The sequence below is a fragment of the Nuphar pumila genome, chromosome 6 (assembly GCF_984573655.1).
Source record: "Nuphar pumila chromosome 6, dmNupPumi1.hap1.1, whole genome shotgun sequence".
NCBI lineage: Eukaryota > Viridiplantae > Streptophyta > Magnoliopsida > Nymphaeales > Nymphaeaceae > Nuphar > Nuphar pumila.
Window position 1 is genome coordinate 1,802,317 of NC_143254.1, and position 14,279 is coordinate 1,816,595.

The 14,279-nt window shown below is 37.4% G+C and overlaps 2 protein-coding genes across 2 annotated transcripts; both read right to left on the reverse strand.

Annotated features, from left to right (window-relative positions):
- Window positions 1-5,783: 5,783 nt before the first annotated feature.
- LOC149833637 (uncharacterized) lies at window positions 5,784-9,492 on the reverse strand. The gene is made up of 3 exons (XM_090009784.1): window positions 8,999-9,492; window positions 6,996-7,368; window positions 5,784-6,783 (listed from the first exon to the last, which is right to left on the reverse strand). Exons 2-3 carry the CDS (start codon window positions 7,345-7,347, stop codon window positions 6,422-6,424), a joined length of 714 nt encoding a protein of 237 aa, XP_089865910.1. The 5' UTR covers window positions 7,348-7,368; window positions 8,999-9,492; the 3' UTR covers window positions 5,784-6,421.
- Window positions 7,431-9,395, reverse strand: LOC149833638 (uncharacterized). Its single transcript, XM_090009187.1, has 2 exons — window positions 8,999-9,395; window positions 7,431-7,456 (listed from the first exon to the last, which is right to left on the reverse strand). Exons 1-2 carry the CDS (start codon window positions 9,393-9,395, stop codon window positions 7,431-7,433), a joined length of 423 nt encoding a protein of 140 aa, XP_089865313.1.
- Window positions 9,493-14,279: the final 4,787 nt, after the last annotated feature.

Genomic DNA, 14,279 nt, shown 5'->3' on the forward strand with positions numbered 1-14,279 from the left:
TCTTAAATTTGTTCATGCTAAATCATCATAAAGATCAAAATAAATAAATAAATTATAATGCAAAAGCATAATGTGTATTCGAATCCATCGTAGCACTGATAGATCTTGATGGGGTTTGATCTTTCAAAATCTATATTGGTGGTCTTTCCTTCTTCTCTAAACCTAACGAGAGGGACAATTTTTTTTTGATAGAGAGAAAAAAGAAAAGAATCAGTATATATAATTTTGACCATAACCTATCTCTAACTATTTTATTATCTTTTTTTCAAATCATCCCATCATAAAATCAAAAATTAACATATGAAGGCACATAAGGTATCTATATATTATTATAATCATAGTTTATAAGATATCATATGACCCAACCTTACACGATCACTTCAAATGGGCCTCTACCTTAGATAATTTATAATGAGTGATAAAATATCTAAACATATGTGTCATTCTAATTGAATAGTTTTTCTCATAAAGCTTCAGTTATAAGTTTAATAAAATCTTACATTTTTCATCTTTTAATGGTTTAAAATTTTGGCCTATCTTCAACTTTGTATCAAAGATAGTTTTGTGGGTTTAAAACCGTGGTCGAAACTCATGAACAGTCCATTTTCTTGGGTGAAGTAGATCCATGACTTGCTTAAGTGCCTGCCTATGTGACATAGGCCAGAATGAAAATCCCACTCAGAAATGTCATGTGATTGGCCCGAGTCACATAGGCAGGCACTTAAACGATCTTTCTATCCTACTTGATTTGATGCCGATGCCAAGTCTCAAAAAGGTCCCACCACCAAGAAAGAACAGATCAGGTGCAATCACATTGCACATTTCAATTGTTCTGCTGCACTTGAGCACCCACTGTTGTTGGGGCCCTACAGCTGACAGGCTGCATGGGAACGATGGAGGGCGCCCCCAATGCGGCACTCATCAAAAATGTACAATGTGGTTGCACCTGATCCAGTCTCTTGTCCACGACTTTATAATGAACTTTTGAAAGTGTTCCACCGTTAATATCCCCAACTTGGGTCGTGCGCATGGCACGTTAAATTTCTTAAACAATTGAAAGTCAGTGACTATTTTATATTATCTTTACTGTTGCATCTACTAAGATCATTGGCTGCTTTCTTCCAATTTTTTTAGCCATACGAATACAAGAGCATGCTCTTAACATGCCACTTTTTTAATACTCTGAAAAACTCACTTGTAAGCAGTAAGCGGACTCACCTTTTCTCTCTAATCATAATAATAATTTATTAAGGAAAATACTTTTACCTGTCAACTCCAAGAGACAAAAGATGAGTGATTTGATATCACTTAAACCACTATATCACACATGTGCCAAATAGGGATGGCAGTGGACCGGGGCGGGGCGAAGGACAAGGTCTTCACTCCTACCCCGTCTCAAAATTCTGCCCTCCATCCTTGCAGGGTTTTTTATTTTAACCTTCATCCTCACCTCTACCCCCGTTTCATGTCTTCCATCCCCGGTCCAAACGGGATGATGCAGGATTGGGGCTCCGTTTTCCCTATATCCATTGTCATCCCTAAAAAAGGATTAGGGGCGGGGCAGGATGGGGCAAGGTGGGGTTGGGGAGGGGAAAAGCATAAATCCATCCCTGCATGGGTTTTGATTTTAACCTCAATCCCGTTTCATGTCCTCCATCAGTGCTCCAAACAGGGCGGGGCAGCATGGGGCCCCGTTTTCCTTCAGTCCACTGCCATCCCCAGTGCCAAAGAATGCATTTCTCGTGTTTCCATGACCTTTCTAAAGTAAGGCTATGGCTTAAAAGCACCCTTTTTATGTCAAAATAGTTATACTTTTAAAAAATATGTTTTTACCATAAAACCTAAGTGTGTATACATATAGAGAGAGAAAGGACATAACACCGAACACCTATATCATGGAACTCATGTCAGACACACCTAGTGTGTTCGATTCTGTGTAATCGGGGGCATTAGCGGCGATCACGACCACCTTTAATCCCTGAGCCGAAAAAATGCATTTAGTAGCAGTCATGATCATCGCTAAATGCTTTGTTTGCAAAACAACAAGTGTCCAGTAACAGTGGACGATTTAAGCGTTAACTTCATCTCTCTCTCTCTCTCATTTATATGCATGCTTGGTACTTTTGATTAAAAAAATGAAGATGCATTCATGTATAGCACATATTTTATATACTTTTTTTAATGTATTTTCAAGCTTGATTTTTTATATATCATACTTGTTACCGCTTCTTTTTTAAAAGTTTCAGTCTCACCTGTCAAGCCATTATTTAAACAACTCCTTACATGCACGGCTTCTTGTCCCCTACTTATAACCTGTGCTTTCTGTCCGTAGAACTTCTCTTCATTGAATAAATGAGTGCTTCCATAACCAGAGATATCATGAAACTCTAACCGACTTGAAATCACGAGATAACTTACAGCCTAAAGGTTTGGCGTAGTGTGATGGGACTTGGCCACTAAGTGGTCTAGGTCCAAATCGCATGGGCATCATCCCTTGCGCAAGCCAGCGTGGCTAGGTCTCTGATCTTGAGGATGGTTTCGCCGTGTAAATATAAAAGAAAAATACTTGAGAAAGGCGCGATAAAATAGGGATCCCATAATATGACATACGGTGACATTCATCTATTGTTGATCCAACCAACAGGGTAGCACTACATTATTCCAAATCTCTCTCAGATGCATCAGTTGAAATGCTAAGATGAGCATAGGATTAGACGACATCATACATTGTAGGATAGGAATCCTTTTTCGTGAGAAAGATGGTCAAAGTCACAGGGTTTCCACGTTCATGTGTTCCATAGTGCACGTACTGGACATTACTTCCTTTGACAGTCTTTTGGCATTTTGTTAATGAATAGCTTTTAAAGTTCCAAAACTTAACATGTGGCCCACATGAACTTTAAATATGTTTGATTTTGGATAATTTCATGCCCCATGTTAATCATCCTTCATTCTGTTTTCATCACCTTTTGGTTACTGAAAGGTCGTTATTTTCTCCATTAATTACACAGTGACATGACATCATGAGAATGAAAAATAATTATAGAATTCATATGTTCAGGTTAGGGATGTCACTCGTCGAGTTTGGTTCGGATCCAGGTGAAACCAGACCCAGGCCTTATTTGAGTTGATGGTACCGGATCTGAACCCAGGTCCAATTGGAATCATCACAAGAGAAACCATACCTGGATCCTATAAAGATTACATGAACCAGAGTTGAACCATGCCCAGTAAAATAATATTTTTTATTTTTATTTTTACATTGAATATTTGAGGATCTTAATCGAAACTCAGGTCGAGCCTAAGTCTATTATGAAATTTCACAAACCATGACTGGCTCCATATATTAATCAGACCCGAAGGGTCTGACTCAGATTCCAATAGGACCTTCTCATTTATTACCAAACCCTAACCCTATAGAAGTTTGGTACGGATGATCCATTGAGACCCCTAAGTCTTGATCCCAGATGCAGTTTTTTCGTATAATAAACAAAAAAGTTAAAAAGAATAATTGCAACTTACACATAGTACAGGCCCTTAAGCTTAGGCTGAAAAACAAGCCCAGCCACTCATGGATCAGCTTATAAAGAGCTCGTTTGAACTTGTGAAATAGGTCTGACTAGGGGCAGCACACGAGAAGAGTCGGGTTGGCTCAGGTCCGCTCATTAGAAAAAATAAGGTGTTCAAGATCCGCTTGAGCTCGAACCGAGCTTGAATAGCCACTGTCCATAATCGGCTCAAGTCAAGTTTGAGCCAAGTTCACCTCAGCAGTAACCGTATATTTTAAATTCAAAAAGTTTTTGGAATTAGCATAAAATGCAATGGAAAACAACAAAGAATTAATGGGATTTGAACTGATCACCTCCTCTACAAGAGCCCAACGACAGGGCAAGACCACCTTTTTTGTTTATTTTGTTAACAAAAAATATACATACATAAAAATTGCATCTTATATATCTCCATGAGCCAAGTTTATTGCTTGTTCAAGCTCAGCACATTTATGTGTACCGAGTCTGAGCTCATTTAATTTCTGGAACGAGCTCAAGCCGAAGTTAAATGGGCTGAGACTGAGCTAGCTCGGCTCGTTGTGCAACCCAAGGTCTGACAAGACAAGCATTAAAAAAAATAGGTGTTAGGCTCGTCTCAACTCATACGAGCTCCTTTAAGTAGTGATAAATACATTTTAGATATATTTCACATTTGTAGAATAAATGATTGAAGTGTTTGATATAAGCAATAGGTTTGGAGCAATGTTGTCAGTATCGGTATCTGAATCGTTGGGCCACCGATTCAGCTGTATTGGCCGATACCCATACTCAAGTGAATCGTTCTGTATCGGCCCAAAAAATAATAAAAAATTATTATGTTTTAATCATAATGTGGCACATGTTAAAACCATTAAAATAATATTATTAATTAATTTTTATTATTTTTTTTATTTATTTAAAGAATAGTCGATTCAGGGTTCAATACAGGCCGATAAGCACCGATGCTGATAACATTGGTTTAGAGATTAAAAAAACTACTGTTTTCAGCGCTGAATCAATATAGTATTTCATAATTCTATTACTTTTGGCTCTCAGACAATGTATTTTTCTGTAAACAAGACAGTTGGAGCTCAGCTCGTTTAGCTTAAGCTCATTATTATGAGTTCAAAGTTGGCTAGGTTTGTCTACCAGCACAGCCCTAGGCTTAAGGGTGCTACAGAAGAAGGACAGATTGCAGTTTGAATCCAACATCAAGCAAGGAGCTCCCATGAATTTTTGCATTTTTGAGGTCACCAGAGAACAACATCAACGCTCAGTGTTTCTTGTTTCTGTTCAGCTAATAACTTTGAAAACATTAGTACTTGTTAGAACAAAGAAATCAATCTTTAACAGCAGAGAACAATATGTCATAAGTCATAGGAATAACATGGCACTACCTTCAAAGAGAAGGGAGGGGAATTTACTCCATACTGCTGTTCATTAACCAGCCTCTGAGAGATCAGGCTTTGCATATGCTAGCAATTCTTGTTAGAGTTTCAAAAGATTAGCTTATTTTGTTTGTTGTCTCATTTATTTTCCCTCCAAAAATGTGGCTCAAAATAAGTTGTTTCATGTTGAAAGGCCAGACAAATTTGGTGATTTAGACAAACAGGCCATGGCCTAATGCAAAACATCTATGTTTCAGAGGCAATAAGGCGTTTGTTTGGGTGGACAGCGGTGTCCAACATCCAGGTAATGACTGGGGCCACGCATGCCCACACGAACATAGGATGCACAGACAGGTGGAACACCTTTGTGAAAATGTCACTCTGGGATGTTTTTTAGTGTCTGGGGGAGTTCTGCCCTCCTTCCTAGAACAGGGTCGACAACACACCCTAGACACTTCTTGAAAAAGAAAAAAAGTATCATTGTGTGTCTTTGTCCAGGGTTGTCTGCAGACAGGACATGGTGTCCTTGTCCATGGCTGTTCGCAAGTCAACACCCTTAGCATGTTTTGTGCATCGCACAGGATGCCGTGGAACGTGTGTCATGTCATATTGCTTTCTATATTTAATTTGATTAAGGCCTGAATTAGTGCATTTTATATTTAATTTTTATGACTTATTTATAGTTTCTTTGACTTTATTGTTTTGTAGCTTAGGGTTTATTTATTATTTATTTTCTTGCAGTTTATTTATTTGCAAATATGAAAAATATGATTTTCTATTTGAGTCTAAACAAACTCAAGATGAAAAACAGTTGTTACATAACAGACAGAACATGTGTTACGTCTGTTATGTTCTACTATTCAGTCCAATCTTGAACAAGCAATCAGATACACCCTACAAGGACGCTTTTTGCAATCCCGGTTTGATGCAAAGAAAAGGAGATCAAGGTCTTAATCCATGAACTACAGTGTATCAAAGATTAAACTAGAATCTAAGCCAATTTATAAGAAAACAAATAACAGAAAAGCAAATAAAAGAACAAACATCGATCAATCAATCTTCCATCACATCCCCTCTTGTAGAACAGGAAACTTGTACAAACTCTTACTCGGGATGTGGATATAATTTAAACCAAGAGGTAAATAAAGATCGAAATTATCCGAACAAAATCCAAAAAGATCCAAACTGTAAATTGGTTCCAAGTGGATCCTCAATCTATGCATCTAGTTCCTCTACATGCATAATTGGTTCATCTTTTGCCAAGACATGAATCATGAAAATCTAGTTGGCAACACAATCAAATACTTTGAGGTTATAGCAGAATTCAAAGGGATAGACTGCCAATTCTGCGAAATAAGAGCCCAAGGTATAGCAGAAACTAAAAATGCTTAGGGTGGAACAATCATGAGCTCTAAACTTTCACTGAATGCTTGATGAGGAGATACTTGAACCCTGTGGCAAACTTTCCAAACACTGAGAAACTTTCTGTCCCCATAAATCCATATATTACAGAAGCTTTGGCTTTCTCTTGCCAAGTTTAGAGAAGCAATATGCAAGAAAAGCAAAGAATGCAGATATACAATATAGTATCCAACCGAGGAACTCGAGAATGCGATCTTTCCAACTTCGCTGTGGAGGATGAGTCCTATCAGCAAAGAGCAAAGCTCTGTAGAGAGCTTCAGTGAGTGCATAAGCAGAAACAGGGTCAGCATCGTCAGCCAAGAAACCGTGCTCTGTCACACATGCAATGTCGTAAACACCAGTCATCTCTGAGATCCCAAGGAATTGGCAAATCTTGACTCGGCTGTCAATCCGCTCGTCCGTTGTCAACAGATCTCCATGTGTCAGAATCAAAATAGGATTTTCAGCTACACAAGTGAGAGAGCCAATCAATTTTTTTGCATTGCAGGTTCAATGCAGTGCAGGATAAAACTCTAGTGTCACAGTATATAGGCAGTAGGTAATTTTTATTTTTCATATGGTAACATGGGATTTCAGTCCAATAACACTTTATCAACATGCCCTGAACAAACTAAAAGCTAAAAGAGGAATATAATTGAAGAGGATGAGCAGAACTTACTGCATTTTCTAAGTGAACGCGAGCAAAACAAATCCCTGGTATCCTCTAATGCTTTAGAATCTCCAGCCATCAAGGATTTGTACACATAAGACATGTTAACTACAACAATTGCACAATTCACCCTTCGCTTAGCAAATTTGGACAATGAGAGTTGCGCGGTCGAAGTAATGATATCAGAGAACTCATCGTCTCTGCCCCGGAAACAGCGTAAACAGTGGTGAACTCCATCAACCATCCATTCAGACAACTCTTCCAAGCTCTGTGTTATCTGATTATAGGCCAATCCCCTCGAGTCGTACACACAAAAGCCATTCCTCATAGATCTCAAAACATTGTGCTCCTCCATAAACATTGTCTCAATTTGATGAATTGCCTGCACAAAGTTCTTTTCTTCATCAGATTCAAGTAGAGATTCCAAATACAAGTGTACATAGTTCATTCTAAAAATTGCATACCAAAACCTGCAGATTACAAGGGAATAATTACAAGTGTTTTTGCATGTAAATTTTTCAAATATCTGATTCGTCCTTATTGCTGGTAATGTGCACAATTTGAGCTCTTATTGGTAGGAAAAGCCAATAAGACATGAAATTTAGAATGAAATTCAGCTAAGTTCGTATCTACAAACACCAAACTTTTAGTTTGATACAAATTTCAAATCTACCAAAACATTAAACTTGGCCAGAATCAGTAAAAAATGTGAAAGAAAGGGAGACGAACTGCTGCCAAGTTACATTCAGTGAATACTTCAAAATCTCATGATGTTACTGCTTAAATGAAGACTTCATAACTTTATTACTATATAGTTTTACAAAAAAATTATCAGAAAATGCTTATTTCATCTTGCACATAATTTTAACCTTTAGTCCTTAATATTCTCAAACTTTCAAATTCATTTATTTTCAACAACCTGAGAAAAATAAAAGTTTTGAAAATCACATGAAAATTTGACAGGCGAATAATTGACGGTTTTAAACTCGTCATTATGATACACATATAAAATAGATATCCTTACTTGTCAATTCCCAGTTAAATGACGTGAGGTGAGGATTACAGAATTCAGCAGATATCTGAAATCTGAACGACTGTACATTGGGAATTACGCATATTCAAACCGATTGTCAGATAAATTCACAAAACCCTTTGAGCATACTGGACATCATAACTTCAAAAACCAGTGTGTGTCCCAAAATCCAACATGAGAAAAGTCCTATCTTTATTGAATCCTCATATTGGCCGTGCCGCCCCCATCTACTGCTTGATTTAATGGGAAACGACCCTTGGATCATGTTTTTTCTATGAAAAATATGTTTTTTTATAGTCAAGATGGGGGTTACGCAGACCCCTACCAGTTTATTGATCAACTAAATGTTGCAGTTTCAATACAAAAAAAAAAATCACCTGTTTGAGAGGGTAGTCTTTCCAAGTGTTGGACATTTCTCCTCTCGCTAGCTGTGCTAAGTTTTTAACCAAAATATGAACTTTACAGTAACTCTAGCTAATGTTAATCCTATTAAAACTGAGTATAGCTAATGTTAATCCTATTAAAACTGTACAAAGTGTTTAACAGCTCTATAAGCAACTCCCCTCTCAATCTCCTTCTAAAACTTGTAGTACTCGATAATAGATGCTCCTTCGACTTGTTTCTATGATTACTTGAACTCCTGCATTCTTTGGAATTTGTAACCATGCAGACCATTCTCTTTCCTCTAATTTTTCATCATGGGAAAAACACCCTAATTCCACCATATAACCCCTTGAAAGATGCTATGGATATTAACCTTAACCCATTGCTTACAACCATCAAAGGTCGGATTCTCACGATTCTAAAGTCAGTTCTCACTAAAAATATTTGGATCACATCCAAATGGTTATTTGGACCAAAACAACAAAAAAATAATTAAAATGAAGTTAGTTAAGTTGTTTGCACGTACAAACGATTACAGCAAACTTTGACACACACACAAAAAATGTATGTATGTGAAAATGAGAACAGCATTTACCAGCAGTCTGAGCAAAGGGAATTAGCCCAGCACGGCCCAGGACGCAGTACATGAGGTTGATGAGAGAGCTCTTGCCGGATCTAGAGAAGCCCACAAGAAGGATTGTGATCAAGGGAGGGACATCCAACTCCTCCTTCTTTATCCCTCTTGTGGGCAGCCAGAAATCTCCTGGCCGGTAGCTCAGGAGCTTGTGGTGGAGATCGTCCAAGCCCTCCGGCGCCACCAAGGCCAGCCTCTCCATCTCCCTCAGCACCCTCAGCCTTGGACCCACCTCCGCCGCCTTCGAGACGTCGAGCTTCAGCCGGCCCTTCCTGTCGAACTCCTCCGCAGATCTCCACCAGCAGTAGAACCCATCTCCTGAATCGTCTTCAGATTCGTACTTGGCCGGATTTCGCATTTCCCGACCTCCCATCTCTCTCTCTCTCAAAATTGGCAGAGAATCTGGCGACTTAGACCGAGTGGTTATCAAACCAATAATGCATGTGGATGTGTGAGCCTGTTGAATTAATCTATTATTAATTGATTTGAAAAAAAGAAATATCTATCTTTTGTAGTGCATAAAAGAAGGAATCCTAAAAAAAAAAATGCATAAAAGCAGGAACAGTGAACAAGCGTCCATTACTCTGCAGAGAGAGGGAAAGAGACTTTTGGTTTTGTCTCTTTATTTGCCTTTTGTTAAATCATGTATGTTTCTTACTTAAATTTTCTCCGAGAAAATCCTTTGCCTGCTTGCTTCGACGTACCTCCTGTTCGCAGACTTCCAACTTCCATATGAAAAGAACAAGAAAAACTTTTCACACAGAGAGAAATGTCAGTATCGGACTTGGACCTGAATAGATTTTTTAATCGACTCGAGAATAAGCTGATTCAGACTCAAACCGAGCTGAATCGGTTATTTTGATTTTATAATATAAAAAAATCGTTCAAAATTAAAAATGATTAAAATATTAAAACATCTTAAAAAGTACTACAATATTAAAAATCAGCTGAGGGCTGAACCAGCCTTTTTCAGGACGATTTTGAGCCCGCATCGATACTGAATACACGGAGGGCACGTTTGAAAGCGAGAAAATAATAGAAAAATGCAAGTAAAAGAAAATTGACAACTTTTCCCACTATTACAAACGAGAAAAGATTTTTTAAAGAAAAGTTTTTCTAAAAAAGTAAAATTTTTTACCGAAAAAATGTTCATCAAACACAAAATTTTCTTTATTTATGAAAATTTTTCTTCTTTCCAAACGTTAGCGTGTTCATGTAGGAAACAAACTTGTGTATCCAAAGAGGGGCCTGGAATACCATGTGCCCTAGTAAGCATATTTGTCATCTTCCAAGATGCCATGGTTCTCCATTACTTTTCTGATAAAGAGGTGGGCCCAAAACTGCCCGCTGGGCCGCCTCGCCAATTGATCGGGCCGACAAGCTGGAACTAGGATCAGTTCAGGCCAGCACACAGCCTGCACAGTTAGGCCCATGAGGCTAGCTCGGCCAGACTGGGTAACGCCGGGCTTGTTGGCCCCACATGCTAGCCCGCTTCCAGCCTGCTAAGAACCAGATCGGGCCAAAGACCCAGCCAAGGGTCAAAAATCCCGTATTAAAAACCTCCCGTATTTTTTGGTATTTTTTTATAAAATTTTGACTGTTAAAACGTGTTCAGCATGATTGATTTACTATAAATAAACACTTATCATTAATTTTAGATAGAAAAAATGGTATTTGGAGCCTTTAAAATTTGTAAAAATTTTACTTGGTTGATTTTGAAACTTATAAAAACCTATCTATGCATTGGAATCAAATGCTCCAAGAACTTATTCCTATAAAGACAAACATATATATTACATCTATCCGGTCAAAATTTTGAAAAAAAATATCAAAAATCCAATAAAACATTCATTGAAGAGGTTATGCCAAATTTTTTCAAAAAGTTATGCTTCATATAATATTCATAATGACAGTTATGCCATGTGTGAGGGACAACATCTAGAAGCCCTTTGTGCCTAATTGAGATATCCATTTGTACCTATCTCAATCAAGTGCTTCATTTCATTTTTGTACATCACTTTGGAGTGTCACTTTATATTTAACAATGCCTCCAACTTCTTATTTAACTTCTCAAAATTATCAATTTGTATACTTTTACTAGCAACTATCTAAATGTCGCCCTTATATAACATTGTTTGCACTTCATCGTTGCTTAAGAGATGCATCTAAATATTTTCACCATCTAATTTTGGAGTGAAGGACCATTAACTCTTCCATATATCCGATTTTTTGAAACATTAATGCTATAAATTTTTTATAATAACTGTCTTTATAAGCCTCCAAAGGAGATACACAGTATTACAATAATTTATAAATATCATTTTAATAGTCACCATAACTGTCTACACTAACTACACAACATATCACTCAGTTAACAACTCTAAAAATCAACAACTCACGATAAACCAAAATACCCCCACAACCCATATTCAATGCTTGTGTGTCGTCAACCCCAATTACATCTAACTAATTGAATGCACCCCAGCATCAATCAAATAAAGATAAATATTGATCAAACCATCAAATATTGACAAGCAATAATAAACAAAAACAAATAACTATATTAAAAAATCCTTAAAGATCGTAAACCCTAAACAGTAAACGAGAAAAAGATATTGCAACCTTAATAGCTAACCAAAAAAGTAGAGAAAAAAGATACCACAACCTTGCACGAAGTCAAGCTTAGAACATTCATAAGAATTGCCAAAAGGGTTAAGATTCTAAAGAGAGGAGGAAGAGGATTGGGGATATTGTTCTTTCCAAATACAAACGAGAAAAAAGAAAAAAAAAACTAAACTAGCATTTATATGACACAAAATTTTGTAAGAAAAAATAATTGTGCAATACAAGTGCGATTGGGATAAGAAATTGTGCAATATCATAATCATAATTTTTTATAATTTCACAATACTTCATGTGATACTTGTCCGCAATTATCGAACTACTACAAATGTTATGATTTTCACTAGTGTATTATTTTAATGCCATGTCGTGCGAAAATAAAAAATTTGTATATATGCAAGGGATAAAAGCATAAAAAAAATTAAGAACCTATGATATTGTCCATTCAGCGGATTTGATAAGTTGTGGGGCATTTTTCAAAAATCCATCATTTCTGTTGTATGATACGGTCATTTTCCAAAATAAGTCAGGAGTGTAGACTCAGGCTGGATATCTGGATAGGAGGCCCTTGGGCAGCCCATGGCCTAACCCATTTAGGTCAGGCCTAGGACTAGATTTGGGAAGATGAGCAGACTGGACAAATTCTTGGGCTGGCCCATGACAAGCAAGCCCAGAGTGGGGCTTGTCAATGGGTCAGGTGCCCGACTCATCAAGGTATACCCAAAGCCGCCCATATAATAAATTGTTGGGTTTGGGTTTTGCTGGGTCATGAAACCCCAAATTAGGACCCACATAATTTCAAAATTTTATTTTTACTGAAAATATATATATATAATCATCGGGTAGGGTTGGGTCCAGTACCCTATACAAAAATCATAAATCAAACCTTGCCTGCATATTGCTTGGGTTAACCCTAATATTATTCAGGTTGGAAGTTTTCATGCCAATACCCCGGGAATTAGGGTTCATGTGGGGACAGGTATCTGGTACAAACCTGACCCATTGACAGCCCTAGCCCCACAGGCCCTTTTAGGAAAAAAAAAAGGTACTGGAATAGGATCAGGCCTGCAGGCCCGCCCGTTTGTTGTTTTCTTTTTTAATGGTAAGTTGGTAAGCTAAACCTAATTACTAATGTAAACTTAAATAACCAAAGGCTACACTTAATTACCCAAATAGTAACCTAAATGAATCCAACAAAAAATGAAAGACCATTTTTCCCAATGCTGAAAACTTGACAAGAGTGAATCAAAAAACAAATCTCATCAACTTTTTAAAATAATAAATATCTGTTAAGAAAATCTGTGCACAGTCAAGAAAATGGAGACTGGTTGGAGCTGACTTGTAACCTGGCCTAAACCCAGCCCAGTTGGTCAGTGGGTGAGGCTTGACCAGGCCTAGGGCTGGTAAACAGGCCACACAAACTAAACAAGGCATGTTCAGACTCAGCACATTTACCAGTGGATTGATCTTGTGCTCGTGTTTAGCCAAGCCTAGCTCAAACCCGTCATCTATACAAGGCGATCATAGTTCTTAACGAGATGAATCAAGCCAAGTCACAAACTATTCGTCATTTACCAGGCCTAATCCATACCGAATGGAGATGCACTAGTCACCAAACTCCTCCATTTTAATAAGTTGTTCCATCAGTAGAGTTTCAGGAAACAAGCTGTCATTACGCACGATCCTCACATGTGCTTTTAAGAAGAAACCATCCTGTCTATGAATGCTAACTGAACATGTAAGGATTTAGTCCCTTCTATTGGCCAGTCTGTAGATATAATTGCATTTTTGGCCCAAATCTTAACAAGAAACTGATCCTGCTTATCCCAGTCAACCCTGTTAAAACTATCGAGGAATGCACTCCAAATGATACTCCTTGCCTTATCAATAGACACTTTACCTGACTAATATGATTCCGAATACAACAAATCTTCCACACCACAACCAACAAATTGTCTGCCATTTAGCTTAAAAAAACCTAGTAAACCAATGCTGGGTAGACCTTGGAAACTAGATTAGGTTCACTTAGCATTACCTAATTGTGAGGGGGTCTGGGTTCGAGTTGACACATAACTTGCACGTATATAACCATAAGGCAACTGAGATTATTATTACCTGCGAGCTCAACCTGTCATCCCCGCGTTGCTAACCCTTCATGAGGAAAATAAGCACTTTACAAAGAAATGAATATTGTACGGATATTTTATGAGAAAAAGGAATTTCTTATGAGGAAATTAATATTTTACAAGTATTTTTATGAAAATATGAATATTTTACAAGTATTTTTCAAATAATTTACGAGGGAATAAACATTTACCAAAGAAATAAATGTTTTTTCACCTATGGTTATTTATGTGTGCACCATGTATCGTCTTTTTCAGCACACAAAAAGCAGCAACTATGGTGTCTTAGAATTTATCAAGGGATGAAACTGGTGCTAAAATCCGGTGTTAGGCTTAATTTGTTCCGGATTAGCTTGAATGTATGTCGAAATGGTTCAATCAAAATTCTGTCACTTGTGATGCTTCTTTATAGGTCATTGTTCTTAAATCTCAATGACAATAAAATACAGATGGACGGTCAGAATCTGATGCATTGCAAATACAAAAAATATTTCTGA